This window comes from Lepidochelys kempii, chromosome 12 (assembly GCF_965140285.1).
Source record: "Lepidochelys kempii isolate rLepKem1 chromosome 12, rLepKem1.hap1, whole genome shotgun sequence".
Classification (NCBI taxonomy): Eukaryota; Metazoa; Chordata; order Testudines; family Cheloniidae; genus Lepidochelys; species Lepidochelys kempii.
Window position 1 is genome coordinate 35,185,453 of NC_136391.1, and position 13,747 is coordinate 35,199,199.

Genomic DNA, 13,747 nt, shown 5'->3' on the forward strand with positions numbered 1-13,747 from the left:
TGAGAAGACTGTTCTGTGCCCTTTTCTATAGTCTAGCACTCCTCCTTCAGCTCAGAGGAAGACAATAGGGGGCAGTACAGTTGTTTTTTAATCATCTGCCGGACTAGGATCAGTGGTTACTGAACCATCCCAGTGTCATAACCAATACTGAGAATAAACATTTCCAAGAGAACTCTGTTTTTTTCAACAAGATTTGTGATCAAAATCAAGTCAAGATAATTTCAGCTTTAAACGGAGATATCATGGGCTGAGTTACGAAACCCCATTGTATGAATCCTCTCTACTGAACTGAAGGAACCAATGCATAATACAATGGCGCCAAAATAATTTTCCTGAAGAAAGGCTGCCAATAATAACCTAGAAAAAATAGGAGGGATGTGCCCCACCCATTTAAAACAAACAAACAAATCACATCGAGACATCCACTGTTCTCCTGTTAACTTAATGAGTTCAGCTATATCAGATCACTAATCAGAGACATCATCAACCAAGGTGTGGGGGGGGGTTGGGGGGGAGCAATTGAAAAAATAAGAATTACAATGCTGGCACATGAAATAAGATTTCATTAATCAATGGGCCAGCTGTTTGGACATAAGGCCCCAACTGGAAAAAGCAGAGCCATGAACGGCAGGAAAAAAATGCTTTTATAAAGACTGCATAAAATTCACTAGAGGATGGAGTTTACCCATCCTGCAGGGAATGAAGGAAATATGCATCAGAAGGTTTCATTAAAAAGAAAAGGAGTACTTGTGGCACCTTAGAGACTAACCAATTTATTCATTAATCCGATGAAGTGAGTTGTAGCTCACAAAAGCTCATCCTCAAATAAATTGGTTAGTCTCTAAGGTGCCACAAGTACTCCTTTTCTTTTTGCGAAGACAGACTAACACGGCTGTTACTCTGAAAAAAGGTTTCATTAGTTTCATATTGAGCAAACAGGAGTTGCAGAACTGTAAACAAAAACCAGCAGTTACCACACTATCTTTAAAATTTCAATCATTAAAACAATCTTTAAAAGAATGAACTAAGGGAGCAGTCTGATTGGTTGATGAGGATACACTGACATGTATTCACAAGAAGAGCCCTACACAGATACAAAATTTATATCTGCAGATGCGGATATCCATGGATATAAAGTGGATATCTGGTGAGCTGCAGGGCTCTACCAGGAAATGTAGTAGCGAAAGCAGCAGCATGTCAGGCAGTCGCTCGCAAGAGCCAGCGCCCATCCTGGGCAGTTCCTATGAAGTGACTGTACGACCCCCCACCAGGTTCACCAGCAGCTGTCCCTGGTCACGCTAGTGTGTGCAAGCAGCTCATATGCTCCCGGACAGGAGTCCCTTCCATCCAGTGGTCTGTATCTCCTGCGGTTTTGCCATTGCAGTTCCTGGTAGAGCCCTGCAACTCCCCGGATAACCACTTTATATCTATGGATTATCTGCATCCGTGGATATAAATTTTGCACCCGTGCAAGGCTCTATCCACAAGTCTCAGAAACAAATGAGCAAAAACATTAAAGTGGTTGTTTTAAAATTGCAACACTATCCAAACATGCTAAAATATGTATATATTTTAGAGTATTTCAAACAAATTCCTCACAAACATCCCAGGCAAGCGTACACATGTCCCAGAATTGGATATATTTCCCTCATTTATTGCTCAAATTCACAAGCCTTGCCCAGCTCATGACTTCACTAGTTGAGAGCAGTCAAAAAACAATAAGATAATTTTTTAAAAAATACTGCGCTATAGTTAGAACTAACAACTCTAGACACTAAAACTCAGCTATTGCCCTCCCTCTATTCTTTTTCTTTTCTATTAAGAAGTTTATAGAGAGGCAACTCTGGAGATATATGCAATCCTTGGATTTCCTTGACATTTAACAGGTGCATCTTATGTAAAAGAAAAAAAAACAGAATTCAGATCTAGTTTCCTGTAGTAAACAAGTGAGAATAGACTAAACTAAAGCCTCAGATGAGAGACAGAGCTAACACTTATATAGTAGAACTTCAGTTACGAACACGTTGGGAATGGAGGTTGTTCATAACTCTGAATAAAACATTATGGTTGTTCTTTCAAAAGTTTACAACTGAACATTGACTTAATGCAGCTCTGAAACCTTACTATGCAAATGAAAAATGCTGCTTTCCCTTTTTCCCTTTATTGTTTTAGTAGTTTATGTTTAACAAAGTACTGTACTTGGGGTTTTTTTGTGGGGGGGAGAGGGGAAGAAGAGGTGTCTGCTGCTGCCTGGTTGTGTACTTCCAGTTCTAAATGAGGTGTGTGGTTAATTGGTCAGTTTGTAATTCTGAGGTTCTCCTGTAGTAGCTTCTTAGGGTGTGTTTACACTGGGAGCATGCCTCCCACCCTTGGTAACAGACACATTCTAGCACCACTTGAGAGAGCACGCTAAAAATAGCACTGTCCATGTTGCTGCCAAGCAGTGAGACCCAGACATTTGGGCTGGCTTGCCACCGCCAAGACACCTCAGGATGACACCTCCTAACATTTTGCTTCATTAACATTATACTACACCTCTACACAGCATTTTGAAGTGAGCCTTCGAGACATACTCAGGCTAATGGTATTCATCCTAGTACTCTACAAATTGCTCTCTAGACAGCACTCTTTGAAGTTGCGGCTCCAGATCTGAAGCCCACACCACCCTCTAGGCTTCAGAGCCCAAGCAACAGCTACAAGACTCCGTCTGTACAGCTATTTTTAAAGCACCCGTTTGAGCTCCAACTACCCTGAGTGTGTCAACCCGAGCTGGCAGGCTTTCTACAAAATGCTGTGTAGACACACCCTGTGTGTTGTACCAATGTAGCTAAAGCACATCCTTGGAATCAGAGTACATTCACCTCACCAGTTATCTCATACCAAGCCAATTATTCCACTTGCCAAAATGGAAATTCTCACACAAGTTGCAGGACGCCCTGCTACGTCCTGTTATTATTTTCCACAAGCGTGTTGCCTCGTGCCAATGGCTCCCTTCCTCCTGGCTCATCTAACCGCTGGCAGAGACACAACAGCTCCCACCTGCAGCCTACACCACGGGCAGCTGGTCTTCCTGGTGCCATGCCATATCATGTCCATCAGTGCACCATTTCCTCCACAGCGTGCTGGATTTCCCACCCTTCACACCATCATTATCTGTATTGCCGTGACGGGCTCCTCGGGAGAAATCTGGGGCCCAAGGTACATCCTGTTCGCTGGGTCCCACCTCCTCTCATTTCACTTCATTGACACAAACGTTGGGGGGAAGGGCTGACGAACTCTGGGCCCCCCTCTCATCAGCCCGGCACCTAGGAGCCCCACTGCCCCCCGCGACCCGCGACCGCCCTCCCCTCACCCTGACGTGCGGCCCCTCCGCATGCCGCGCCGCCAGCGCCTCCACCAGGTCGCCCCTGAGCTCCATCAGGAAGCGGAGCCCGCCCTCCAGCCGGCCCAGGTGCTGGAAGAGGCCCCGGTAGCGGGGGCTGAGGTAGTAACGGAGCCGGTCCTCGGCCTGGAGCAGGGCGCCCGGCTCCCTCTGCTGCTCCCGAGCCTGCAGCACCTTGGCGCTGAACTCGGCCACCCGTCCGTGGTCCACGCCGAAGTCCCGGGCCAGGCGGGCCAGCAGCTCCGCCCGCGGGGGGCCGGCCTCCAGGGCCCTGTAGGAGCGCATGAACTCCGCGCTGCGGAGCTCGGCCGGCGGCGGCGCCTTCTCCCTCGTCTCGTAGGGGGGCAGCGGGGGCACGGAGCGGCTCAGCAGCTCCTCCATGGCCAGGCTCGGAGCCGCTGGGCCCGAGCACAGGGAGGCGGCGGCGCCTGACCCCGCTAGGCCCGCGCAGGGTCCCGTCACTATGGAGACGCCGCTAGGCCGCCTCGGCAGGACCCAGGGCCGGCGGAGCAGGCGCGGCGCAACCAGGAAAGGGCCCAGCCGGCTCATGCTGGCCAACCCGCACCCGGCCGGGACCCCCCGGGCCAGCGGCGCCGGGCTCCTCTCTACGCCGTAGCACTGCTAGGCCGCACGTTTTCGGCGACCAGCCAAACAAAAAGGCTGATTGGGTGGTGTTGCAGATTGCTGGCGGCGACAGCCAATCAGAGAGGGAGTGGGCGGGGCGTTAGCGTGCGTCCTAACTGTGTCTGGCCGCCATCTTGAGTGTGGCCTGGAAAGCTAAAGGAGCGGTAGGACGTGACTCTTCCTCCAGGGTGGGGAAGCAACGGCCGCGCTCCGCCTCTCCTCTCCTCTCCCCTAGACCTGGCCTTCCGCCCCCATTTACGAGTCTCTCCCCTCAGGGCTCTGCCCTGTTGCCTCCTTCCCCTGTAGCCACCCGCTTTCCTCTTCTCCCGCTGTGTGCTTTCCCTCAGGTAGCATGGGCCGCCATTTTGTCCTCCTGCTTCCCCCTCCGTCACGCACGTTCCACTCATGCCTGCTACTCCCTCCTCGCCTTCCTTCGAGGGGGACCCCGTTTTCAAAATGAAAAACCAGGACATATGCCAGAGCCCCACCCCTCTCTGGGGCCCCGCCCCTGGCTCCTCCTCTTCCCCCAAGGCCCCGCCCCCTGGCCAAGCTGGGTGCCAGAGGCAGGCGGTGACCAGCGCTGCAGAGCATCGGGGGCGCTCAAGAGTAGCCCCGGGCTGGTGTTCCCACTCCCTGGGACGTGCCACCCAGGGCAGATGGAGAGTCTAGGACTCCGAGGTTGCCCACAGCGGCCTGGGTTCCCTGGGCAGCTCTTACTACTTCCCAGCTCTGGCTTCTGGCCTAGCCAGGGGCAGGGCCTCGGGTGGAAGTGACTGGCGCCACCCCTGAACCTCAGCCAGGTGCAGCGCTGCAGGGAATCCAGGCAGCAGGGCAAGTCGGGCGGCACCCTCCAGTACGCAGTACCAGCAAGAGATTTTTAGCAGGTCTGGGGTAGCGGAAAGAGTTGGGGCTAGCCCCCTTCTCTTAAAGGAGCAGAACGTGGCTAGTGAGGGCATTCATTCTTTATATGGCTTTAACAGCATAATACATATGCTAACAAAAGCTTTGTTTAAATTTGTTAGCATATGCATTGTGCTGTTAAGTTGGTCAGGAGTCTTCAAGAGGGGCGGGGTGAGGAGGATGGAAGGTGTTTAAACATTGTTTTTGATTCTGTTTTTCCCCATTGGTCTGAATTATCCATGACGTTCATACTGCATCACATCAAGTCCAAATCATTAGAGGAATGCCTCTGCTTGCACTGACTAGAGGATGTTTGGATTCTGATGTCAGCCCAGGCTGACAGGAATCAAGTGTTGTCCCCAGTGTACATAGAATTCTTCTTTTCAGCCAAAATAGTCTAACTTGCATTTTGTTAACTGGAACTGGAGCAGCAAAACAAAGAAAACAAATGCCTCATTTTCCAGCTTTGTGGGTGAGAAAACTATAAGTGAAGATTATAATGCCGGACACTGACGGCCTTAAACTAGCTGCCTCGGGAATCTGCCAAGAACTTTGCTGAAAGTTACTCATCTTAATTCCTAGCTTGGTAGTTATCACACATCTGCCCACCTTTATTCGAATGAAGCTCCTTCTGATCTGTCAGCTCAGGCATTTTTCAGAGGAGCAGCCGTGTTAGTCTGTATTCGCAAAAAGAAAAGGGGTACTTGTGGCACCTTAGAGACTAACCAGTTTATTTGAGCATAAGCTTTCGTGAGCTACAGCTCAATTCATCGGATGCATACTGTGGAAAGTGTAGAAGATCTTTTTATACACACAAAGCATGAAAAAATATCTCGCCCCACCCCACTGTCCTGCTGGTAATAGCTTATCTAAAGTGATCACTCTCCTTACAATAAGAAAAGGAGTACTTGTGGCACCTTAGAGACTAACCAATTTATTTGAGCATGAGCTTTCGTGAGCTACAACTCACTTCATCTCACGAAAGCTCATGCTCAAATACATTGGTTAGTCTCTAAGGTGCCACAAGTACTCCTTTTTGTGAATACAGACTAACAGGGCTGTTACTCTGAAACCTCTCCTTACAATGAGTATGATAATCACGTTGGGCCATTTCCAGCACAAATCCAGGTTTTCTCTCCCCCTGCCCCAACCCCACTCTCCTGTTGGTAATAGCTTATCTAAAGTGACCACTCTCCTTAAATGTGTATGATAATCAAGGTGGGCCATTTCCAGCACAAATCCAGGGTTTAACAAGAACGTCTGCGGTGGGGGGGCAGGGGTAGGAAAAAACAAGTTTCATCCAGAACAATTTCAGTTTACAACCTTGGAACCTAATTCTGTAAACCCTTAATCGTTTGATCAATTCCATTGAAGACAATAGGACTATTTGCATGACTATGAACCACTTTTGTGGTAAGAGTTTCTGGAGTCTGTTCTGTTCCTATAAAGGAAGTTGAATCTCCCATTGAAATGCAATATTTGGATGTAATACCATAATGCGTTTAGGATACAGTTCTACTTAACATTTGACTTTTAGTAAGTCAAACATATGCTGAAATGGCTCCTCACACAACTCCAATATTCCATATAAACAGACTGAAATACTACATATTTGGGGGGAAAGTGAGTAGTTAAGCATGTTGATGTTTGTATATACAAACACCCATTTCATCACTGTACTGGAAAATATAGCTGAATTTAATTTTCTGTTGAATTTGAAGAAAGTTTAACAGCCCTAGTTGTTTTCTGTGTTAATCAATCAGTGCGTACCTGAAAAAAATGCATGCCTTCTAAGAGAAAAGAATCAGTCCATGCTTACTGAAAAAAAAATTCCTTCCAACTGGTGTTCAGACGAGTGCTACAAGACACATACATAACCTCATGAGCAAAGGGCAGAGAGGATACCCTCCCACATTATGACCAGCAAAATAATAATAATTAATAATAAAATCTCAAAGAGGCAGAGATTCACAGATTTGCAAACCTAAAAACATGTGTTATGCTAAACCACCTCAGCACATACAAGGCCGATGAACATTAAAAAGTTAACAGTGTGATGGGGCAAGGCCAGATGGCTATAGAAAAGTAGCAGGAGATAGATATATTAGCTCCAGGCTAAACAAATCCCTGGCACCAGGATAAGTGAAATAGCAGCTGCTCCAGGTCAGTTAAGACACCTGGGGCCAACTAAGAACTTTCCAGAAGGCAGGGAGAATGCTAGGTTGATTGGGACACCTGAAGCCAATCAAGGGCCAGCTGAAACTAGTTAAAAGCCTCCCAGTTAGTCAGGTTGGGGTGCATGTCAGGAGCTGTGGGAGGAAGTTGTGCTGTTGGAGAGACTGAGTAGTACACACCATATCAGGTACAAGGAAGGAGGCCCTGAGGTAAGGGTGAAGTGGAGCTTGAGGAAGTAAGGGCTGCTGTGGGGGAAGTAGCCCAGGGAATTGTACATGTCATGTTTCTAAAAGGTCAGCTACCATAGCTGATACTATTAGGGTCCCTGGGCTGGAGCCTGGAGTAGAGGGTGGACCTGGGCTCCCTGCCCTTTGCCCCCAATTAATCACTGAGACTGGGAGACAACAGAGACTGTGCAAGGAAGGATAGCTTCTCCTCACTTCCCTAGCTGGCTTATGATGAAATGGCTCTGTAGACTGTGACCCTTCTCCCTAGAGAGAGAGAAGGGTTCCGTGGAGAGTCACAGCGAGCCTTAGAGGCTTGCTAAATCTGCCAGGAAATGTGGGACCCATGGAGGCAAGGACAGAGCTTTGTCACAACACCTAAAAATTAACCTTGCCCTTGTAGACTAAACAGTGTCATGTCACTGGCTCCATCTCTGTTACATAACCAATAACAAAAGTACAGTGGGGCATGTTGCTGGCACAGAGGGTCGCAGGTACATGCTGTGATTTTTCAGACTCTCTTTTGGCAATTGTAATGTACATTAAATAGCTGGTACTTATGATTATTCTCTTTCTATGCATGTATATTCATCTTGGTATCTGAAGTTATGAATATTAGATATGTTTGCTTGCTGCTGTGGTAATGCCCACAAAGTATTTAGCCAGCACATGAAGAGACAAGTCAAGTTGAATGGCCCATTGAGGAACAGTTAGCTCACAGTGGACCCTAGAAAACGCCTGTCTACATTTAATGGACTCTTTGTGAATGTTCTAACTAGAATATGGGCTGGGCTGATAAACATGTAACTTGCTCATGTGACTCCAAACACCATCTTTCACAGTGAGAACAGATTTCCCTTTACTTGGCTCTTGGCAGAAGCTAAAAGGCCCTGGCCTTGAAACATCTCCATTTTGCCTCTTTCCTGCTCCAGCCTCTGGACTATGAACATATACTAATGGGAGCATTCTAACCAAGAGACTGAGGACTTTAATGTAATCTGGAGCCTTCATATTTCCTTGATCCTTTGCAGATAGATTTCTGAGTTGGATATGGTACAGAGACTGTTCTAACCTCATTGATTGCTGATTTCTCCCTTGCAATAGACAAGATCAGATATCTGACTTTCTCACATGAGTCAGCAACCTTCGGTATTTGCAGCATAAGCACACCTTGCTTGAGTGGTTTTTTCTTTCCTCTCCAAATGTCAAAACCTGTTCCCATTGAACTCAATAGCAAAACTCCTTTTGATTTTAATGGGAACAGGATTTGGCCCCAAGAGATCAGAGAATGTGATTTTGATCAATTGCTTATCTCTCCAGAGACAGTTCTCATGCACATTCTGCCAAGCTGATTTTGATTGCCCTTCCTGTTTGTCATGCTGAAGAAAATAATAAAACAAACTGGGCTGTAGATCTATCAAGATGTACATGACACACACAGTTCTATGTCTCTCTTTTCCCTCAAACCCAGATAGCGCAGTATGTTTGCTTTCCTAGTGCCTGGCACTTATATTGGGCCTATAGACACTGCTTATTGTTTGCAGTGTCTATGGGCCCAATTTTAATTCAGTGTAAATTGGCTATTAACATAACTGGGAGCAGTATTGGGCCCCATAGATCTGATCCTGAGAGGCACTGAGTGTCCTTGACTCCCTTGTACTTCACTGGAAGCTGAGGATACTTGTCCCCATGCAAGATCAAGCCATCTATGCTAGTGAAAAGCAATACACAAGAGCAAACTATTGTTAGTTATATTATGAAATGTAATTAAATGTTTCTAAAACAACACACTAGGGTCACAGAGGCAGAACAGAAAACAAGATTGTCACAGCAGTCTCACATTTGTGCAGTGTAGGTCATAGGTCATGTAGGTCATAGACTCAGATAATTGAAGGGGGGAAGGCAACAAGACTCAGGAGCATTAAAATATGGAAAATAAATATCTATTAAAGTGTGTGAGGACAGAATCTAAAGTTAACTGAATCAAATTACAGAAATTCCCACAGCAACCTCAGAACAGTATAGCACCCGCTAAAGTAAAAGCCCCTGGAGTTGCAACAAGCTTTTATCTGGGCTAAACAAATCTTTTCAGGCTGCTGAGTCCCTCTGTCAGACCCTCAGACTAAACTCAGGGCTCAACTACTCTTGAAATGCTACAGTTGCACTGCTGTTGTGCTTCAGTGTAGACGCTATCTACACTGATGGGAAGGGTTCTCCCATCAGCATAGGTAATCCACCTCCCCTTCAGTCAACGTAGCACTGTCTACACTGGAGGTTCAATCGGTTTAACTACACTGCTCGGGGTGGATTTTTTCACATCCCTGAGTGATGTAGTTAAGCCAACTTAATTTTCTAGTGTAGACTAGGCATCAGCCTTTCCAAACAAGAGCAAGCCTCCGTGAGTAAGGTTCACATGCTAAATTTAGTTGTAGGCTAGCTGTATTTCCCAAACCTGGAGCAGGTTTCTGTCTAACCCCAACCTTCCCAGGCCAGACTGACTCTTTCAAAGCTGGGGCAAGCTTTATAGCACATGAACCGTGTTCTCACTAAATTCCAGGCAATTAGCTAATATTATCACCTTAATAAAAACTTAAGGTGAACAGCAAAAATGGGATTACCCATTTGTACCCAGCCAAAGCTTGGTTTAGATCTCATGGTGTTACACTGGTGTGTGACTTCCATAAAGTTACTCCTGATTTACCCTGTCATGAGATGAAAATCAGAACCTGGCATCTGGCTCTATGATTATATAGAAATACATTTATTCCTCCATGACACAGTTTCCATTAGACCACATGAGTTTATTTTAAAAGCACATATAGTGGCATCGTTAAAGTATTTGGCTCAGATTTGAGTTTCAGAATAGATTTAAGTGAGCACATGATTGGGCCCTAAATGATTAGATTCTGATACTGCAATGACTTCCATGGGAACCTATGTGCCAGGCGCATCATTTGCTATGGGACCAGAGATCCATTTACCCACCCCCCAGCTTTTTATAGGTCACTATGCTCCATTATGGCTTCCACTTCCTGCCCCCAACTTTGATCTTAACTCTTGCTATGCCAGCAAGCATTCATTATTCATCTATTTTTGCCATCCCCAGAAGTTTTCTGAAGTGATGCCCTGCTCTATGCCCACAAGGTGTCTCATTAACTTCAGTGTGGCTCCACATGGGGATAGAGGCTCCATCTAGATGGAGCTCATTGCAAGGCCTTAGACTTAATATTAGAACAAATATCAAATTTTTGAAAGACTGCACTGTTGCATTATTATTCCTTTCCCCCCTTCTCTGTAATATGATTGTGGATTTTCAATTTAATGAATAAGGTAATATTGATCCATTCAGATAAATTATTTATTTAAAATTGCAGTAAAACGTGCACAGGAGGAATGTTTTATTCAATTTATTTTAGTGTCACTGTCACAGCTCTTAAATACTTGACAACTTTGTGTGATACTGTCACATCTAATTTTAATCAATTTTCCCCCCCAAATGCACAGTGTTAATCAAAATCAATGTCTGTCTTCAAATTTAATTTAATTGTAAATATGGGGGCAAAATCCCAAATTGCTAAGTACTTACCTTGTGAGGATGCAATACCAAAAAAACATAGGAAGAGCTGTTAAGATACTATTGACTTATTTAATTTCTTTTTTTAAAAAGTATTCTACTACAGAACCAAGTCTGAGGGTCCTTGCTGCAGTCATTTTCCATTGTCAATGGGTCAGATTTGGAGCTTGTTAATTTTTAACATCCTCCACAATTGGTATTTCTGTTGGAGCTATCCGCAGGCTCAGAAATGAATGATCATGGAGAAGGTGCTACCCTCTCACCCTTATATTTGGTTTTTCTGCTTCATCACTGGCACGTACAACATGCCTATATTTGTATCTGCTCAGTTGACAGAGGTACTGCAGCTTTAAATGGAGTCAAATAAACTGGCACCTTTCACAAGATCTTTTTTTTTTTAAAAATCACTTAAGTCTGAACGAAAGACAAGAGTATCAAACAGCAACATTCGTTAAAAAAAAGAGTGGACAAAATGAAACCAAAACGATGGAGCTTTTTTTAAACATTTTCCCCCCCAAATTATCTAGCTCAATTAGTTTAAAAAACAGTTGTCATGAGAGGTGTGACTATGCTAGGTAACGAGTGTGTCCAGCAAACCACTGAGGGCCTGATCCTGCAAACATTTAAGCATATGTTTAATTTAACTAGCATGAGTAATCCCACTGAAATCAATGGATTTACTCATGGTAGTAAAGTTAAGCAGATGCACAAGTGTCTTCGGGATTGACACCTTTGGTTCTGGTCCTGCATCCCTACTATTCAATGGGAAAATTCTCTCTGACTTCAAAAGTATAGGATCAACCCCTTAGTAAGCTCCACTTCCACTTCTTAGTGTTTGCCTCAGGTGGCACATGGCCAGGATTCATTACCATATTTGGTCCCCTGGTTGGATTATTAGTTTCCCCAATTTGGGTCAGGTACCGATGGATAGTGTGACGTGAACACTACTCCTTGCCCTCCCACTCCCACTGAAGGCAGCAGAGGGAATTGACAGCATGTAGGCTCAGATCCTCAGAGGTATGTAGGGACTTACCTCCCTCTAATTTCAATGGGAAATAAGCACCTGAATACCTTTGAGGATCTGGGTCTCAATACCTCATAGAATCAGGCCCAATATTTAAACCTTAATTACATAAGTATAAAGTGCTTTTCCTCCCCTCACTCTGATAACTTTCTAGATTGGCCCTTTTCCTTATTCTCACAATTTGTTTCTACATAAACTATAAGCCATTTAAAAATGTGCCTACATGCATTGCTCACCCACAAGTGCCATCATGAAGTAAGAGAGAACTTTTTATTAAAAGTTAGACTTATTATTAAGTAGATTCATTTTTTCAGGAAAAACAAGTACTTGCATCAGTGTTTTGTTGGTTTTAAAAATGGAAATGTTTCTTCAGAGGGAAACTTGAGTTTATATCCAAAAGGTAGGTAAGCAAGTAGTTCGGGTCCAAAAATGTATTTTCCTTGAAATCAGATTTTATAAAACCCAGCATGAACAAAAATGTTTTCATGACATTTAAACATGCAAAAAATTCCCTGGCTTCATTGAAAAACCTGAACACAGTACTATTGTGCTAGTTTCTGTAAACCAGAAAGTGAAATAGAATGTAATTACACTTTAGGAACTGTAATTTGAACCAGTAAAGTTTCACAATCCCAGCAAAAAGCAAGCTACCAGTATAACTGGTGAAAAGTCAGGCAGATCATTCAATTGCTCAGGTGATTTCTACCCACCTTCAGATTTTTATTTTTTAAATGAAGCCGCACAGTTTTCAAAATAGACAAAGGGAAAAATATTGTTTTGTACAAAATAACTGCCTGGGACTGAGCTCCTTGCTAAGTGCACATTTGCTAAATTTTATTACAATGTCTACTGAACGATACTATCATTTTAAGAGTAAATTCAATCATGAAACCGTTTATTTGACACAACAATCCATTTACATATGAAAATCATTTCTGACATTATGGAGTATCTAGTGTTGTAAATAAAAACATGCATCGCAGTTCAAGTTCACTCCGGACTGAAATGCTTAAAGGAAACGTATTGGAGGTTTTTATTTTTATCTTGTCTAAGCCTCTTCCATCTGCAAGTTGTCAATATACAGTTCTAATACTAGTGAAATCTATTTCACTATCTCACTCACTTAATTCCCATTTTCAATAGATACCTCTAAACTTAAATATAAAAAGTTTATCATTAAGATCCCTGATCCTGCAAACACTTATGCACATGCTTGCCTTTGCTACTGTGAGTAGTCCCATTGACTAGTGAGACTATTCATGGTAATAATGTAAAGCACATACATAAGCATTTTCAGGATTAGGTCCTAAATAGAGATAAAGGCCCCAATCCTGCCTAAATTATTCTCATTCTTAATTTTAATATGTCATTTTAGATGTAAAGTAACAGGAAAAAATTGTAGTCCAGATTCTCAACAACTAGAAATTTGCTTAGCTCTGTTGAAGTCAAGTAAATGAAGCTGATTTACACCAGCTGAGATTCTGGTTCTAAGTTTCATTTTATCAGCAGCCTTTTTAAAATTTTTAGTCAAAACTTGTGGCACCTTAGAAACTAACCAATTTATTTGAGCATAAGCTTTCGTGAGCTACAGCTCACTTCATCGGATGCATACCGTGGAAACTGCAGAAGACATTATATACACACAGAGACCATGAAACAATACCTCCTCCCACCCCACTGTCCTGCTGGTAATAGCTTATCTAAAGTGATCATCAAGTTGGGCCATTTCCAGCACAAATCCAGGTTTTCTCACCCCCCTCCAGAAACCACACACACAAACTCACTCTCCTGCTGGTAATAGCCCATCCAAAGTGACCACTCTCTTCACAATGTGTATGATAATC

The 13,747-nt window shown here is 44.1% G+C and overlaps 1 protein-coding gene across 3 annotated transcripts in view; it reads right to left on the minus strand.

Moving 5' to 3' along the window:
* MLYCD (malonyl-CoA decarboxylase) overlaps positions 1-4,036 on the minus strand; it is a 38,746-nt gene extending 34,710 nt beyond the window's left edge. Inside the window, exon 1 of one of the 3 annotated variants that reach the window (XM_073308068.2) lies at positions 3,557-4,036. In XM_073308068.2, coding sequence (XP_073164169.1) covers positions 3,557-3,931 — 375 coding nt within the window. In that variant the 5' untranslated portion in view covers positions 3,932-4,036. Of the gene's footprint in view, positions 1-3,352 lie in introns of all 3 variants that reach the window. The other 2 variants (XM_073308066.2, XM_073308067.1) reach the window with 2 other exon arrangements.
* Positions 4,037-13,747: the final 9,711 nt, after the last annotated feature.